Raw genomic sequence first — 19,461 nt, forward strand, 5'->3', positions numbered from 1 at the left:
CTCAGTGTTATTTCCTTGACCACTAAACAACAGATTTCACCACTGCCATATATAAACAAAAAGAAGCACACATCCTGCCTGCCTGAGTCAAACTCCCCATAGAGAAAAATCTGCATGTGACACTCCTCCGTACCTTCCCAAGGGGAAGCAAATACCTTTTGAACCTGAACCACTCAGTCTGACCAATCCATAGATCATTACTCTGGTTTTAGCCTGAAGCACACCATGAATTTCCAAGCACCTAAACACTTTGGAAAGGAGGAAGAAAACAGTTATAAATTCAGATTCCTACCAGGGCTTCAGACAGTGAAGATTGTATGCAGACCTGCCTGAAACTTAGAAGTGTCATTTCCTTGCAGAGCAGGAGACTTTGTCTGTGCTCTTTTGGATGCATCTTTCTAGCTGCAAACGGTGTCAAACTGCACGACTGAATTTTCTCGTACTCCTTGCGAGTGTCACTGACGTGTTTGTGTATCATCAGTATTCTGAGACCTAGCTCTGAACCATTTGCTTGAACTCTTGTAACTATCAAAATATACTGAGAATACGCCAACACGACATTTGGAGATGACATCTGTCTACTCTGCCAACATCCCCACCTTCACTTATTAGTTTAAATCATGTAAACTGACTTGCCTTTCTCTTTGAGAACATGCACAGACATCTGCACATAACAAAGAAAGAAAAAGGTAAAGGGTACAAGGAATTATTTTCAAGCTCCTGTCATCTCATTACTCTCTCCTATATATTGATAATTTACAAGATACAAAAAGAATCTTTCAGAGATTCAGTTAACTTATTTATGCCTTACCTTCACTCAGCTAAAAATCACTCTGAATTCTCCTCATCTTTGACATGTAATTGTGTCTCTTTTTGTTTTTTTTTGTTCATACAGACATTCAAAGTCAGTATACAAAATATTATTGGATTCAAAAGGTAAGCGAAGTTTGCAGAATTTATTTGGTTCTTGATCATTTTCGTATGTCTCCTGGAAAAGAAACCCACAGCTTCCATTTCTAAACTCAGATGCCCTAAGATCTGCACTAGATAGCACAATCACAATTGTTTTGAAGTAATTTCAAATATATACATATGTATCTCTGAAGTTTTATTTATCCTGAAGTTGGTTAAACACAGGCATTCACAGCTACTAGATTACCTGTTACTAGTTCTTCCAAATCCTTTCACAAATCCACCCTCATGATACACCCTAGCTGACAAACACTAAAATATTTACAGCTCAGACACATGAAATGAACAAGGTGTAAAGCAAAAACAAGTTGGTCCTCACTAGCCAGGAAACTGTGCTTCTGGTGAGGAATGTGCGCTCCTTAACAGCAGAAGAGAAACAGGTTTGGTATAACTCCTGTCTGTTCATCAGGTCACTTTGAGAAAAGAAGATGGCAACGGGGAATTTTGTAATTAGAGAAACAATATTAGCCTAGATTTCAGATTTGAGATTCATCCACACTTATCACATAAAAAGAAATTTTAGAAGCCACTAATGAGACCTGGCCTTTACATTTAAGTCCATTAATGAAAAATGGTAAGATAACCAAGGCCTTCTCCCACAACCCCCCTCTTCCATCACTCCTGTCCTTCACCTCAAACCAGCTCCTTTTTCAAAATTCCCAAACTTGAGTTTCTATCTCTCACTTTACCCAACGGGACCACAAAACCTCTGGCTCACAGAGTCACAAACCACCTGATACATAACCAAAGCACACAGAAAACACTGTAGTTGCAGTATTTTTAAGAAATAAAAAAATACGGCTTAATCTCAAATGCAAAACTGAATGTGCTACTAGGGCAAATGCAATCACTGCCTTATCTGCATGATCAAATGGAAGACTTTCAATGCATATTGTCTCAGCTGCCTATCAGCTTATCTGGTGCAGCCACTATGCTATTCTGACAATAAGTTCTCTCCAAACAGAACATACTCTTTGGCAGGACATTAGATCCCCTTCTCTCTTCCTAAGTTCTTATCTACTCTCAGTTCTTTGAGCCTTTTGAAATGTGAAAAGCAAGTAAATCACAAGCTGCCAGGACCCAGGTTTTACTTTGTACCTGCTGAAGCAGAGTACAGTGCAATACAGCCCTGCAACCAAAACTTCTATGATCTAATATGATTATGGCAATAATAAACACAATAGATATTAATAAGGAAATAGCAGCAATCAGGTACAGACTAAAGATGACAGAAAGGTTGAAAACACAGAGCCTTCCAGAGATGCAAGGAACAATAGGTGTGGATATTTGTCAGTAAGCAAAAGAAGAAAAAGGGCAATAAACAGCCTTTGATGAGTCTTTCCTGTAGGACACCAATAGCACCAGTAGCACCAATAGCACGCCGCTCAGGAATACCTGAACACCTCAAGATAGACAGGGGAGTACTAAATCCATTTCTAAACACCCAATATATAATCCTCTGACAAGTTCAATACAATTCAAACTAAAACTACCAAATGCCTAATAATCTGACAAAATAAATAACTGTTTATAGACGTTTCAGGGAAACTACACATGCAGAAAATCCACTGTTACAACTGTATCAGGTTTCATTTTGAAGAACTGTATATATAAAGAAAATTAAGCATCAAGAAATCAGAACAGTTGTGGCTTTGGGAAAAAGTGACACAGCAATGAAACCACAATGAAATAACACTAACAGAAATCAAACTTTTAAAAAGTTGAGGATGTTTTGGACTCAATGATCTCTTGAGGTCTCTTCCAACCCCTGCAGTTCTGTGACTCTGTGAAGTGTAAATTCAAGTTCTGCTTAAGGCTTATGTTGAAACATAGAATTCCAATAGAATTTTCTGTTATCAGTTCAGACTTCATCTTTTCTCTCACGTGACTGCAATTATTTAGTGGCTTCTCTAGAAAATGATGAGAAAACAGAATGCACACAAGAGATTAAGGAAAACACAGCAACTATTCAGATAAAATCATCTGTCTAACAAGGTTTCCATGCTAGGAATCATAACCACAGCAAAACACAAATCGACAGTAAAAGCTGCACATTATGTCTCCTTTGTTCAGAGATGATAAAGATGCTATTAGCCTCTTATTAATGAAACATCATACTATTTTGCATGTCGTTTTGTTAAACGTATATTAATTCAAAATCTTAAAGCAAAAAGGTCACATTAGTGAACCAGTTTCATACGAGCAAGACTTTTCTTCCTTAAATAGCTAGCAAGAAAAAATAAGATGAATATCCACAGAAGCTCCTTAACTCTGCACAAAAGGCATAAAATAAGATGTCACAGAACAAGGCAGTTACGTTCATAATTGAAACAGAGAAGGGAATAAATGAGTGGTATAACAACTACAGAAGAGAACAAGTACTGCCTTCTATATTCATTACACAGTATCTGGTTGTACAACACAGCTCATGAAATCTGATTCAGCAGAAGCGTGAGTAGCTCCTCCTTTAATTTAAAATAAATCAAGTACTGACTTTGGCAAACACAAAGCCAAGAACAGTACTAAGAAAATGATAAGACCTTCTTAGAAAACAAGAGGATGTTTTGCTAACACTCTCTATCCACAGCTATTCATGACACTCCTTTCTGTGGAAGAACAGATCACTTAATAAAACCAGAATCACAGTAAATTGAAGCACAACAGGTATGTTTTTTTCTTTTTCCCTCTCAACGTATAAAATAGCAACTTCAATTGCACATGATGTATGACTAAATCGAGTGTTTCTATCAACGCTACAGAATTAAAAATACAGAACAATTATTTTTCAGTACCTGACCATGACAATATGACTAATATCCATAAGAAACACAGTATCTACTGCCCATATGTGCAATGTACACACACCCACGGAGCAATTATATACTAGATACTATGCATATAGTCTAAGCATATATGTACGCGTAGCACACTTGCACATCATATAGTGTATAGTATCTTGGGAGCAATCTTGGACAACTTAAAGGTCAACCAGGGGATCAGGACCAGTCAGCATGGGTTTACAAATGATAGATCCTGTTCAACAAGCCTGATTTCATTCTATGACAAGGTGACACGCTGATGGATGAAGGTAAGGCTGTCGATGTGGTCTACTTGGACTTCAGTAAAGCCTTTGACACTGTCCCCCATAACATTCTCGTGGAGAAGCTGGCTGCCCATGATTCGGATGGGTGTACGCTCTGCTGGGTGACACACTGGTTGGACTGCCAGGCCCAAAGAGTTGTGGTGTGGTCAATGGAGGTAAAGCCAGTTGGCTACCAGTCACAAATGGTGTCCCCCAGGGCTAGATACTTAGGCTGCTTCTATTTAACATCTTTATTAACGATCTTGATGAGGAGATTGAGTGCACCCTCACTAAGTTTGCAGACGACACCAAGTTGGGAGGGAGTACTGACCTGCCTGAGGAGAGAAAGGCACTACAGAGGGATTTGGATAGACTGGATCAATGGGCCAAAGTTAACTGTATGAGTTTCAGTAGTCAGGCAGTAGCAGGGCCAAGTGTCAGGTCCTGCATTTTGGTCATGACAACCCCAGGCAACCCTACAGGCTTGGGGAGGAGTGACTGCCTGATGGAAATGGACCCTGGTGTACTGATGGACAGTCAGCTGAACATGAGCCAACAGTGTGCTCAGGTGGCCAAGAAGGCCAATGGCATCCTGGCTTGTATCAGGAATGGTGTGGTGAGCAGGACTAGGGAAGTCATCCTGCCCCTTCACCATCGGCATTGGTGAAGCCTCACCTCGAGTACTGTGTTCAGTTTTGCGCACCTCAGTACAAAAAAGACAGTGAAGTGCTGGAGCAGGTCAAAGAAGGGCAACAAGACTTGTGAAGGGCTTGGAGAATGTGCCCTATAAAGAGTGACTGAAGGAACTGGGGCTGTTTAGTCTGGGGAAAAGGAGGCTGAGGGGAGACTCTATTGCTCTCTTCAACTACCTGAAAGATGCTTACAGTGAGAGCAGGGATGGTCTCCTCTCACTGGTGACAGGATGAGGGAAATGGCCTCAAGTTACACCAGGGTAAGTTTAGGTTGGATGTCAGGAAGAACTTTACAGGAGTTGTTAAGCACTGGAATAGGCTCCCTGGGGAGGTGGTTGAGTCACCATCCCTGAATGTGTTTAAAATCCATTTGATGTGGTGCTCAGGGACATGACTTAGCAGAGGGCTGTTAGTTAGGGTAGTATGGTTAGGTTGTGGTTGGACTCGATGATCTTTAATGTCTTTTCCAACCTGAATGATTCTATGATTCTATACACATATACAATATATATTCTTAGACTGCATATTCAGTATCTAGTATCTAACTAACCAGTGATTAGATGCACTATTAACCCTACAGTTAATCACAATGTAACTAAAGCATAGGCCATCATTTTATATATTCTTACCAGAGATGCTGAAAAAAAGCAGTTCAGACAATGTACTCCATACATATTTGGACACTGGCTCTTTCTACTCATGCGTCTACTTGTCTGCTCATTTGTGACAAAATCAGTTATTTTTAAAATTCTTCATTAAGTCCAATTTTCTATAAAAGTCTCCTTTTGCCAAAAGTGAGTATTCAGTTTCCAAACAGTTGAAGACTATTTTTTAAAACTACAAATATTAAGACTTTTGTATTACTTTTATGTCTCCTTGACCTACCTACTAGATGACTTTTTTTGACCTGGAATACTACAAATAAGACTTTGTACAGATGCTTCTTGAAAAATCATCCATCCAAAGCCTCATGCAAAAAAAAAAAAAAAAAAAAAAAAAAAGGAAAAAACAAAAAACAAAAAACCCTCAGGGATAAGATATTAAAAACTGGGGCCAATACGCAACTGAAGGACATGGAGCTTACACTGAATTACAGCAAGGCACAATAGATTTGAGCCCAACCAATTTCAGCAAAGGTCTGGCAGTGTTACTGCTAACATCATCAGGGACAGAAGAAAATCATGTTTTACTAAGATTCTTGCACTTACTGTGGATGCAAATGTACCACGTAAAACAGTAACATTCAAAATAATGCAGATGACTCTGAGTCAGTAATACAGTTCAGTCATTCTCAGCAGGACTAATTACCCCAGGCAAAGCATCATGCTAACGTGGTATAATTTCTATTAATCAAATTACCCCTACAGTTACCCCTACAGAAAAGTGCCCTGTGCTTCACAGACAGATGCTACACTATTTAGAGAACACTGGGTCTTACACAAGACAGTAAATTATAATGCATCTAAATCAGTAAGAAAAAGTGCCTTGAAAGCAACTTTTCCTCCAGATTGATGCATTGATTCCTATGAGAAACTGTGCACAGTAATATTATTATCAACAAATCTGTCTGCTCTGCATACTGCAGTGAAAGAACTCAATGGCATGGCAGTAATCAAGTCCTTCCTCAATTTCATCATAGCTTGGTTCAACACAAGATCTGGCTCTGAAGCCACATACTCCAAATGTTTGTGCATAGTAGGGAGAAAAAAGTTCATTTCTGAATACATATGAAAAGAAGAAGGCAGTGAAATATAGCATCTATTGGCAGGCATGCAGATAGCTTACAACTGCCATTCAGTAATACTTGTGTACAGATATATACATACTTAATGTAACTTCAAAAACTGTAGCAGTCAAAACAAATTATTTTTGTACAACAGTACTTAAACCAAAGGACAAATATCCAGTCACTCAATCTGCAGTCACTTCAGAATGAGTCTCCTACACTATTGTGAGATTATTTACTGTTTTAATATTCAGTTAATAAAGCACACAGTGGAGACAATATGCAAAGTTAATTATAGCTTGCAATAGATACAGATGAGATAATTGGTATAAAACAAACAAGTATGAGCACTTCCTACTAAAATCAGTTATTTAAATTTTCAATAAATTAGAGCTGTGGTTTCCTGAACGCTGACCAGTTGTACTTAGTTCTTTGATAAACACTAAACCATACTAATCATCATTCTCACAGATTAAAAACTTGTAAGTTAATGTCTTTCTTAAGAACAGATGAGTGTCTGAGAAATAGACAACCTGCCTTCTGCCCTGGCAAGGGAAAAAAAATTAAATACATGACATTCACATTCACACAGTCAGTGCCACCATCCCTCTCACGCTCACCGCGCTCTCCTAGGGAATTCTGGCATAACAGGTCAATTCTTGCAGCATTCCAGTGACAGGATGAGCTGTGTGAAGTACACTGGAATGCCAGTTACACAGCGAGTAACCAGGACAGGAGTAATTGCGCCAGAGGGGTGAGCTGAGCTGCAGGTCTTGGAGATTAATCTCTATTTCATCTGAGGGACTGATGAGGAGAGGCTGAACCAAAGTGACGGCATCCATTTTCCAATTACACCCAGCTTCAGATTCCAGGAGGTACTTGAACAGTGCCCAACAAATCAAGTTGTGGAAGGCAAATTAACAACAAACATTTTCTATTACAATACATTTGTTATTAACAAAGCTGATAGAGGGGAGATGTGCATCCCTGAGACAGCAGCACATCAGCTTCTTTCAGCTTCAGGGCAAAGCACCTCTGTCTAAAGGCTTCCAGATACATGCCTGTCTAAACTGCTTTTAAAAACCCCACACATCAATTTCACAGCTGCCCTGAAATTATCATTACAGGCAGAAATGTCTTCTAGCATTTTAGATAAAAACATTCTTTCCTTCATTTTAGGCCTATTACATACTGCTTTGTTCACAGGAGATACAGGAAGCTGTTTACTCCCTTCACATCTGAAGAATGTTACCGTGCCTCCCAGAACCCTCTTCTCTAAACCAAAGAGCCACACACTTTCAGTTCTTCCGCCCACTGCCCGTCTGCAAGACCTTCAGCCTTCATTACTGTAGTACTTTGTGTTTTCTCCAATTAACCTACATCTTCCTTGAATGAGGCACCACAAAAGGGACTTGATGCTCCAGCTGAAACACGAACAAAAGATCTGCTTCAAGTGCCTTGTACACAACACCCTTCTTTCTAAAAATCAGTATGAATTTCATTGCCAGCAATGTCACACTGTTACAAAACAAATGAACAAGTGGCTTGCACTCAATTTGTGAAGAACTCTCAAGCCTTCACTGAAGCACAAGTCTCTACAGAACTAGTACCTACACAGTCATTTCTTGTATTTCTGCCACTAATTACAAGTATTTATTGCTAGGACTTTGCACTTGTCTGGAAGAGAAATGAAAACAGTTCAGCTAAGACATGTCTCCAATTCACTAACAATATTCTTCATTCTAATTCTGTTTCCCACCATACTTTCCATTCTTCTTTGCTTGATTAGTACTTGTAAATTGAATAAGGATATACCATATTACATCACTCAAATCATTAATGAAAACACTAGCCAGTTGCAGAACACATTTCAACAGAACCCCACTTGATAGATGGTCACTTGTGCAACAGCGAGCAACAGATAATGACTTTTGAGAAACAGTTTCCTCAGAACATTTGCTTCCACTGTACAACATTTTCATCTGTATTGTACTGCTGATCTTGCTACCATGGCATATTTAAATCAAACTATGTGACAGTCATTGATTTCTCTAATTCAAAGACCTGTTATACTGCCAAGGAAGAAAATGCTGTTGGTTAAACAGGATTCACGTAGCCAACTATTTAAGTACGCCTGGTCATTCCAGGCAGGAGGTACTACTTAATGGCAGCTTTATACTCTAGACTCCTGCAAATAGTTTATTTGTTATCATATGCTAATGGACTTACCAGTGCTGAGTACAGGGGGATGATCACCTTCCTGATCCTGCTTGCTATACCATTTCAGACACAAAACAGGATGCCACTGACCTTCTTGGCCACCTAGGCGCACCACTGGTTCATGTTTAGCTGAGAGTTGACTAACACCCCCAGATCCATTTCCTCCACAGTCATTCAGCCACTGCCCCAAGCCTGTAGCACTGCCTCGGGTTGTTGTGGCCATAAGTGCAGAACCTGGCACTTGGCCTTGTTGAACCTCATTCCATAGGCCTCAGCCCAGGGATCCAGCTTATCCCTCTGTAGGGCCTCCCTACCCTCAGGCAGATCGACACTACCTCCCAACTTGGTGTGATCTGCAGAATCACTGAGGGTACACTCAATCCTCCTGTCCATGTCATCAATAAATATATTAAGACATATCAGCCATATCCAGGCTTTTTCCAGTTTAAGTAGTACCATGACACACTTCTTATTTACCTTTGGTGCTTTTTTTCTAACCTTCACAGCCAAATTGTCATGTTTCTGTGGATGTCACTGGTTCTGGGATGTACTTCAGAAGACAGGTACCATTACCACAGTATGCCAGCTACAAAAAAAGCTCTCCAGACATAGCCAAATGACTCATTTCAAACTGTTACATTCATCTTCTAACCAATTTAAATCTTCTCTATCCACCCTACACTTCCTTAAAAAAAAATTATAAAAAAAAAAAGGCTCTATTTCTTTGCATTTCCATCAAGTCTTCTGTTGTTATTAAGACTAAGTGCCAAGCTTTGTTAGAGTCTTAAACAGGTCATGATATGGATCTGGTGCTTTTTCAATTTTAGCTAGACTTTCATATCTGGTAATATTTTGCCTTCTCTGTACCTTTCTTTGTCTTTAAATTGAGGACAGTGTCCCACTTTCTCTCATCTTTGAAGATATGTGGAAGTATTGTCCTGGAGCCCCTTCTATACTGTAGACACTCCAGAAAATATATCAGAAGATCCTTTCCCCTTTATGTTACAACTGCACAGCTTAGTCATGGACTAAATCTGAGTTTAGAAAACAGCAAAATAATGGTTGCTGTGAGAGTCTGTCTCCAAGACTTACAAGCTCACAAGGTCATTCAAGCAAATAAATTCAGTTGCTGTAAACTAAGTTACAATACAATTATACATACAGACTAGGAGTTTATTATAATTTGAAGAAGCCTAGGCATTTGTATGAATAATGACGACATCAGTCACAATTATTTAGCAAACAGAACATATAAATCCTTTATTGTCCAGCTCTGTAAATCACAGATGGAATTAACAACCTGTCCACAGTGAGGGCAGCCATTCACTGCCAACTACAGATATTTAATCTTCAATTTATCAGTGTCTGACAACTGTCAGACAGTGATTTCTGCATATGGAGATAGAAGAGCAGATATTTTAATACCTATAGCATTTCTTTTCTGAAAGAGAACTATCCGAAGTGTACCATGTTCTCTTCACATTGTACTGTTCAAGCTTGCTTAGAAACATTTTCTTCTCACTTTATAAAATACCTGTATTAAAGTATCACAAACAAGCATAGCCAAGGCACCTATTCCATGACATTAGCCACTGTGTGACTCAGGAACATGCCTCTTGCTCTACCCGTCCAAATGCTGCTCCAGATATACAAATGAATTTGTACACTCAGATATAAAATGCTTGTATAATATGAAGAAGAATGAACTGGAGAGCCAGCTAATAGACTGTTCATTGAACTGCCACAACTCTGTTTCTGATTTGACAGAGAACGCAAAGAAGCGTGTTAGGAGGTGGATGAGCTGCAGAAGAAAGTTTACATACAGGTATTTCAGAAACAAACCATTTAATCTCTAAAAATGACATACAGAACTCAGTTTTTCTTCTTACTGTGTCAAAGTGGGAAGTTAATTGCAAGCAAAGAAAAACCTAACATGGAGGAATTTCAGGTCTGCTTTAGCTTTAAGTAGAGATCTCAGTGAAAATATTACCAGAAGTTTCCAGAGTGAAGTTCCTCGTATCACCTACTGTTCTGCAGGCTACTAGCAACTTCAAGTACCCAGCAAGAGAAAAGCTTTCTCAGTAAAAGCTAGAGTTCCCTGCAGTTCCTCTTATTAACCCCCACTGCAATCTAATTCTACAACTCTACGTTTTCATCCATCTTTTCCCATTACTGCAAAGTAAACTTCAAGACACAGCCAAGTACAAACTATAAGTGAACTAACAAGCTAACAGATTTGTGGAGGAAATACATGTCATATGCATATATTTAAATGGATATTTGTACATGTTCACCTCCCCCCATACATACAGAGTGTATCTGTATGTAAAGATAAATGTCCAGTTGTGCCAAGAATCCACTGAGAATAATATATAAGCAAATGGTTTAATCAGACTGCAGAAAATGCAAAGCTTTCATTGTGAAAGCATGGTGCTGCTGAGTTCACCAAGCAGAAATTGCATTTGCTCCACAAGTACAACAGAAGCGTAAAAAGCAATGGGAAGAACATTTCCCTAAATAGCGACCGAAAGGGAAATTCAGAAACGTTTGGCTGAAAACACAGATTAGTGTTAATGCTGGCCCTGATCCCCAGCTCAAAAGCAAGCCTCCATGACACAGAGCTCCCTAACCAAGACCAGGCTTTAACAGAGCCCACGTCTACTACCTGCTTGCTATCATCAGATGTTGCAGCATTCCCTAATACTGCACAAAGCTTTTGTATCTCATGTCCCAACAACTGGAGCCCAGTGCCTGTTTGCTGCACTTCCCACTCTCCCAGTGCCACACAGCACTATCTCACACTACCCTACAACACTCCATGCTCCCACTGCAGCACCCTGAGCGGTGCCTACTCTGGCACTGCACACTTTCCTCCCTGTGAGCAGAGCTAGCCCACTCCTATGAACCTCCACCAAAAAGGACAGGCAGCTGCACTGGCTTTTCCGAATGGGAGTGTCCCACACATCCAGGTTCTGGGAGGCAGGGAAAACCCAGAGCAGCCAGGATTGGTGGCAGAGAAAAACAAACAAGCAGAGAGCTAAAAGGTGAGGGATGGATGCAGATAAAGAGGTAAGGAGATTGAAATACCAGGAAGAGAGGAAAACAAAAGCTAAGGGGTTTCACCTAGCCATAAACCATGCAGAATTATATTAAGGGCCACGAGCCCTGGCTCCTGCCATGCATAGTAGGATAAAACTCTAAAGCACTTCCTAAGGAGGCACATTTCCCTTTATCTTTAATAACAATTACTCAGACTTACCCAAGCTTCAGAAAAAGACCAAGTATTTGAAAACAAGAAACTCAAAGAACTGTGGCACATCAACAAAAGAATTGGAAGCTTTGCTTTCTTCTAACGAAATTCTAAAACTACAAGAGATCCAAAAAGCAGCACAAACATTTCAGATCTCAACGTTAAATCATACTGGTATTTAAATAGGATCTAGCATTCAGATTAACACCAGAGGACTCACAATTCAGGCAGCTAAAAGCCAGCCATTCTTTATATACCCTCATGATGGGTACAAAAAAATGCAAGACACATTAAAAAAAAAAAACAAAAACCAATAGCTTAAAATATTACATTCAGTGCTCTAGGGCTTCAGCCAAACCGATACACTAAATAAATATTTAAACTTCCCATTTGCAACATAGCATCTGCTAATTGTAATACTAAATCATTGTCCAATAATTTTCTGATTACACAGAATAAAAAGAGCAGTGGTGACAAATATGCACAATAAACCTCAGAATGATTCTGAGTGTTCAATAGTTCAGCCCTCCCACGACCTATTTTTGGAAGTTGAAATGTGAATACTATTAAACCAAAGGAGAAACAACTGGCAAGATACCATATAGAATGGTGATCTCAAAGACTACTGGGAATTTCCTTCCTGCATCCTGCAGCACAGTGTGGAAGCACCCAAGGTAGCTGAAGAACAAAAAGCAGCCTAGCAACGTAATGCAAACGTCATGAGAAATATTTTACCACTCTTTCTACCAGCTAGTAAAACAGAGAGTAAATCAGTCACTTCTGGAGCTGAATGCTTCCAATATCTGAGTTAGCCTAGGTTTCTGTGTATCATGTCACATATGGCTTTCATAAAGGTCAAAAGGACAACCATTTGCTTTCAAGTTGCAAAATGTAATTCAAATTATGCCTTATACTGCAGTGCCTTCCTACAGATACACATAATACCCATCACTCTGAAGATATTTTATACGAGCATAAACTAGTGAGAAGTTAACTAATCTATAAACACCGTCACCCAAAAAAGTAAACTTTTGTAGCAGAATTTTCATGTTATGAAATAATTCTATCTGGAGAAGTCATGGAAAAAAAACAAAGATCCTGAACGAAAGTACTGAAATCAGAACTAAGTGAGTTCTGTTCATATCATTTCCCAATTCAAATCAAGAGGCAGACAGTGAGAACCACACTAACAAGTTATAGAAGTTTCTTCATCTTCTTGCAAAGTTAAACACCAGCGTGAGTCATATGAGCACAAGCTAAAAAGGCCTCTAAAAGCAAAAAAGACTCACCAAGTTCACTGAGACTCTGGGCAGCTTTTGTTATCTCCCTGCTTCCCCCTTGTAGTTGTCCTTGAAGTCTTTTACTGAGATGCAAGATGCGTATTATCCTCCGCAGCAAGTCACAGGCAGCCTATGGAGAAATCACAGCATTAGGGGATATTACCAGCACACTCTGATCTCATAATTTTAGGCTTCTAATATGGAAACATTAAGCAAAGGAAACACAAATTTGAATAAAAACAAGGAACTTTAGAATACAAAAAGCCTGTTTTTAAGGACCTTTTTTCATTATCTAATGCAATACAGGCAGATAACATCAAAAGCTGGAAATTACATTTCCTGGGCTAAGATTATGCTGCCATTACTAGCAGCTCCTTCCCCCTCAAAAAAAAAAAGAAAAAAGAAAAAGAGACAAACTCAGAACCCTATGAGAGTGACATGTTCTATTTCCAAGCAGAAGTGAGCTTCATTTTGCATTATGCAGCTCCCCGCAGTAGTTCTCTCATCTCTAAGCTTTAGTAAAATTAAGAAGTTGCCTTTGTCAATTAAGTATTGATCCAAAGTAAGTAAAACAGCAGACAACAATAAAAACTTAAGGGCTTAAAGTGTTATTTTACAGATATTGACTCTTATGGTAGGAATAGATAGAAAAATCCATTTTCATCAAAAATTTCATACGGCCATTTACCCACATTTATCAATCTGTCACTTCGTATTATTTGATAGGTTTGCAAAAGCACACCCCATTCTTGGCTAAAAATTAAGATGGATGCAAACACCAATTTTCAGGAAATATATCTGCATTGTATTTTCATTAGCACCAATTCAGAGCAAAGGTATTGCTGACAGCTGGATCAAACATATGACTTTCACCATTTTTCACTCAACTAAGACCTTCAAACATGTTTTCCTGCTCTACACAGTAAATGAACGGAGGCAGACAAGCAGTGAGTTACACCATGTGCACGGTGAGTGTTTCAAGCCTTACAGGGAAAGAGGGTTCTGATGATGGTGGGTATGAAGTGATGACAAGCTGCTATATAGGACAGATCCCCGAGCTGCTTCTGAGCTATACAACTCAGGTAATACTGATTTGAATTACTGTGTCATTTAAGCATAGCAAAAACAAGCTTCAGGACTGCCTGACATGCCCCAGTGGCAACTAAATGTGCTGGCATCGAAGTCTAGATGGCTTCAGTGCACGTTTTTCCCATAGTCCTTCAGAACTGCACCATAAGAGAAGTCCTAAAGATGCATACAGGTCTTCATTGAAAGAGACCAGCAATGAGAGAAGCTGTAGAATGAGCAGACAAAATGGACCCACCATATGGATGGGTCAGTGAGGTGAGGAGATGTGTGCTACAGGGGGAGCAATGTTACTTTAAAACATATCTCCAGCATCTGTAGTGAGACTAAAAGGTGGTAAATATGAAGTGTTGGATGAGTAAGACAGTTGTTAGGAGGTATTTTCCCGGCTGCTGAAGAGAAGGCCTCTTGAAAGGCCCTGTCTTATAAACAGAAAAATGAAATCATAAATTACTTAAAATATACACAAAAATATTTAGAATCTGACAGGCGTTAAGCCCTCACGTTTTGAAAACAATTGTTAAGTACACATAAGTCCCTTCAACCAACGTTTATTGGACCGCACAACCCGCCAAGGTCTACTGCATGTCAGCACAAACCAATGGAAATAACAAATTTCGTGTTTAACCCTTATTCAATATCTAGGCACAACAAAGAATATTACAAAGGCCCAGGGAGACGAATCACTGAAAGCACACTGACTCTCACTGCTGTTGGCACAATGCCGTGTATCACTAAGTACAAGTTCCCTAAGCCTTCCAGGATGACTGAGCCACATGATTTCTATTATCTTTAGTGAGAACCAAGTGGGGCTTATCCTGCTTTGGAGAGATTAATGTATCAGTTTTAATTAATGCATTCCTTTAATCAGAAAAAGTTTTGATTCACATATCACTTCCATGTCTCTGAACAAAACTTCTGCAAGACAAATCAAAAATAGCTCTTTATACAGTTCACTGTGCCTTGTCAGATGTGTTTAAAAACCATCTGGCTGTGGTGCTTGGGGACATGATTTAGCAGAGGGTTATTAGGGTAGTAGGGTTAGGTTGTGGTTGGACTCGATGATCTTTCAGGTCTTCTCCAACCTGAGCAATTCTATGATTACTACTTTGCCTTCAGATTTAATTTTCTCATCCAACTGTGTACCTCTGTCTAACTTTTTCCCTCGGACTTCACTTATCTTCTGAGAATCTCGTACTTCATATGCAAAAGACAAAAAAAATCCTCTTTTTTACTTCATTATTGTTTGTTATCTTCCATTCCAAGAAAAATAATGTAAAAGGACTGTCAAGCTGGATACAGGATAGGAAATGTTGCATTTAGATTCAAGAGCGAAAAAGAAAAAAAAAAAGATATCTTCCAAAGACGCTGAGGATGCACCCTTAACTTCACAGCCATCACTAATGAGCACACAGTGCTTTTACTGGCATTTTTGTGAATTATTCAACTTAATAAAACTCTCAAATCCTGTAGAAGTATGCAGTATATGAGGACTGTACAATGGAAATTTAACAGAATCTACCAGCAGAGCTGTTCACGAATGCTCGATCATCAACCCCTGACCACCTGCACCACAGAAGTCTGAATTAATTCAGGAAACAATCATTCCTGGAGTCAATACAGCATGCTTTTCTAAAGGAAATACTTCTATCCAAACACGAATTCCATGGTTAAAGCAAAACTTAGTTTGGAAAAAGCAGGGAGCAGCCCTGGTTAGTCCCAGGGCTTTTCATTAAGTTCAAAATCAAACAGGATTTTTCTGGAGATTACACGTTAGCTATCTGCTGAAATTTAAATCAGCAATAACAAAGACATTATTGCTGCAATTCAAACAAAAAGCCTCTTTTAATCTTAACTTAATTTTAGGAAATTATTGAGACAATTAGACCACTTGAAACTGCCAGTGCATAGCTCATATATGAAATTGCATAATGCAATGCAGACCATAATGCAAGTGAATGTATATGTAATGCAAGCCCAAAGAAAGGTGGGACAGTACACCATTTTAAGGCTACATGGACAATGATGTACTGTAGTACCAGCATGAATTCTGCTACTAGTAAACACTTCAAAGAGAGAATAGTTTTCTATTGCATAAATATTTTTTCTACTTTGTGGATTTTTTTTAATAAAAAGCTTTAAAGAAAATCAGATATTGTAGGAATTTCTAAACATGAAGATATCCAAAATTCAGAGGACATGCAGAAGCAGTTGGTTAGACAGAAATGCACAGAAAATAACCCTCTGAAGGACAAATTCTCTGTCTACATATTTCAGCTGTTAACTTATCCGTTTAGCTTGTGATACGGCATGGAAAGACTATGAATGTGCTCAGAAGAGGATAGGATGATTTAAAGCAGGAAGTAAGCTCTGTGAGTTTGCTGCTCCCCTGGGATGCCATGAAGCCATAAGAACAAAGCAAGACATAATGTACATAAGTATACAACAGAGATTTAGAATTCAAAACTAGATTTGTAGTTTGACAATGAATTTATAGAGAAAATGTTTATGAAAAAGCACGACTATATTAAAAACAATTAAGGATGGTGAAATCCAGCTTTATGCAAGCCAAATACTCCTTCAGTTTGTGAGCAGTCCCATAGCAATCAAAGAAGAAGCACTAAAGCAATACAATCATGAATACAAGAGGCCCTTAAACACCACACAAATCAGCAAAGGATAACTAGCAGCCCTACTTACTTTGACAGCACTGTCTTTTATCAGTCATTTATCTTTTTTTTTTTTTTTTAAACTTACTCTACTGACTGTACATCAGCTGATAAAATTAGCAGGTTTAACTGCCCGTGCTACATGTCCTGCATTTGGTACAGAAGTTAGCAATGTCACTTCATAATCCCTGCCACAACCAGGAAGCAAACTGTTTGCTGTGCTGATGCCCTTCCTTCCTGAACAAACAAGGCTGCCAGGTAAACAGACATAACAGCATCATAATGCACTCCTGTGTATCTGCCAACACAGGAGAGGACAGCAGCCCTCACGCTGCGAACTGTCACTAGCAGCAATGCTGCAGTGATCCTTCCTCTTTCTGTGCACAGCTAAGGCAGGTAGGGACATGAGGATGGGCAGCCCAGCAGGCTCCCTTTACCCTGCATCTCTTTTTTTTTTTTTTGGACTGACATTTGGGACAAGAAGACTCACAGCCCAGAAGAGTCAGATATTACAACTGCCCTGGCACAGGTTGACCAACAACCCCAGCCCTGGTGCGTGCTGCTTTTATACCACAGAAAAATCCATGCAAGACCAAACCCCTACTGCACCAAAGAGGAAGCAAAGCAAACCCAAGAAACACCTCCTAACCTCAGGGACTTCTGCAGTTTTACTTTACATAAGGTCAAAGAAGAAACAATCATCACCTTTCACTCCAAATTCCCATAGTTCTTCCCACAGCTGTAACCAGAGAAGAAAAAATAAAATCTGTACCTAGCCTGGCATGTGAAAGTCATGGAAATTTCACACAGTGGCAAAAACAGTGACAGCTGGAGCTGGGAAGCATAGGAGCAGCAGCTGAACAACCTGGCTGAACAGACTGGTAAGAGCTTCCTCCTGAACCTCACTACTACTGAAAATCAAATAGAAAATATCAGACCTCCACCCAAGAGTCCAGCACACTTACTTGCTCCTCAATTCCTGGACTAGAAACCATGTACACCTGATTGCAGCTTCATCTGCTTGTGCTCTACAAGCTAATGGCAACCTACTTGAGCAAAATCCACAGTTCAAATTTCAGCTACCACCAGGTAAGATCTTAGTTTTGCAACTTAAAATATTTTTTTCAAAGAGAAACAGTTCAAACAGTAGTTCTTTAAACCTTTCCTGATTTGGAGTTGTGTTGCTTTTGAATAAATAAACTCAACAGAATGCAGCTACATCCATGGGATCTGTGGGGCAGTTTTCAACCGCAATAAAGTTAAAAATAGAAGTGTTCAATGCTCATCTTACCATTGCTGGGAAAAAGCTCTCCCCCACTGCTCTTTAAAAGAAACTACATTCTCTGCAGACTCGGTTTAAAAGACAGGAGCAGCTGTATACCTGGGCTTATACACCAGAACTCCAGGTTGCAGCGTGGCTATATTGTAAGAATTATTCCCCAAACCCTTTACTAAACTGCAGTTAAACACATGTAGAGGAAAAGTGTCTCCTACAGAACTACATCATAAGATTAAAAATACCCAGACAGAAATGAAAATGTAATTAACTTGTACTCTGATAGCCTTTCACTTTCCCTCATCTGAAGGAATACTAAAGCAGCTAGTGCAAAGATCAGCTTTGCACTTTGCAATATGAAGCACCTCTCAGTAGCTCATGAGGAGACACATGAATATTGATTTTTACCAAGAAACACTGACAGCAAACTCCAGTCTACTGGAGTATGGAAATCCCACTCATGTCTGATGAGTCACCTTTTCTTAATGCTCTAGAGGGCTGGGAAATGAAACACTTTAAAATTGAGTTTTAAAACGTATTTCTAATACAACTTACCTGAAGCTTTGCTAGCTGAGCTGTGCGAGACACTATTTTGTTGTAGGGATCAACAATTTTGGCTCTAATTCTGAAAATAAGAAGTTTATTTATGGAAGTATTAATAAATAGCACAAGAGAACAAGTAAGCATGCAGACTTTCTATTCACATCATGAATGACATACCTATCAACAGTACTTTGTAGAGCACCAATTCTGGTCTGCATCATTTGGAGAACACCTGCAAAATACAGCAGATGTTTTACAAGTAACACTCATGATATAAAGAATACTTCTTTCTATAATTGGCATCTACAGAAGACTACTTCTGTATTAAAAGAAAAAACAACCCCCCTTTATAACAAAACGTTCAAAGATATTGAAATGATTGAGACACAGAGTATTTAGAAATAAACTGAGAAGGTAATAAGCAATTACTGACCACTACTACTACAAAAAAAAACAAAATCCTGCCGAAGATGCAATGTTCTGGAATTGATCATATGTTAAGCTTCCCATAATATCTACAGTAATGCTGTTTTCTAAAAGAATGATGATCAGGACTGATGTTCAAAGGCATATAACCCGATACAAACACCTCAGCATGATATAAAAAAGCACCACAACTTATTTAACAAGGGAACTACGCAGATCAGAGAAACCAGCAGGCACAG

General features: G+C 39.1%; 1 protein-coding gene across 1 annotated transcript in view; it reads right to left on the reverse strand.

Annotated features, from left to right (window-relative positions):
- The window catches only part of COG5 (component of oligomeric golgi complex 5), a 180,141-nt gene that overhangs the window by 156,410 nt on the left and 4,270 nt on the right, over positions 1 to 19,461 (reverse strand). Inside the window, exons 4-6 of the mRNA XM_042872950.1 lie at positions 18,974 to 19,028; positions 18,809 to 18,878; positions 13,232 to 13,352 (exon numbers count right to left, since the gene is read on the reverse strand). Coding sequence (XP_042728884.1) covers positions 13,232 to 13,352; positions 18,809 to 18,878; positions 18,974 to 19,028 — 246 coding nt within the window. The remainder of the gene's footprint in view (positions 1 to 13,231; positions 13,353 to 18,808; positions 18,879 to 18,973; positions 19,029 to 19,461) is intronic.

This window comes from Lagopus leucura, unplaced genomic scaffold (assembly GCF_019238085.1).
Source record: "Lagopus leucura isolate 7727_CA_CO unplaced genomic scaffold, USGS_WTPT01 Super-Scaffold_100008, whole genome shotgun sequence".
NCBI lineage: Eukaryota > Metazoa > Chordata > Aves > Galliformes > Phasianidae > Lagopus > Lagopus leucura.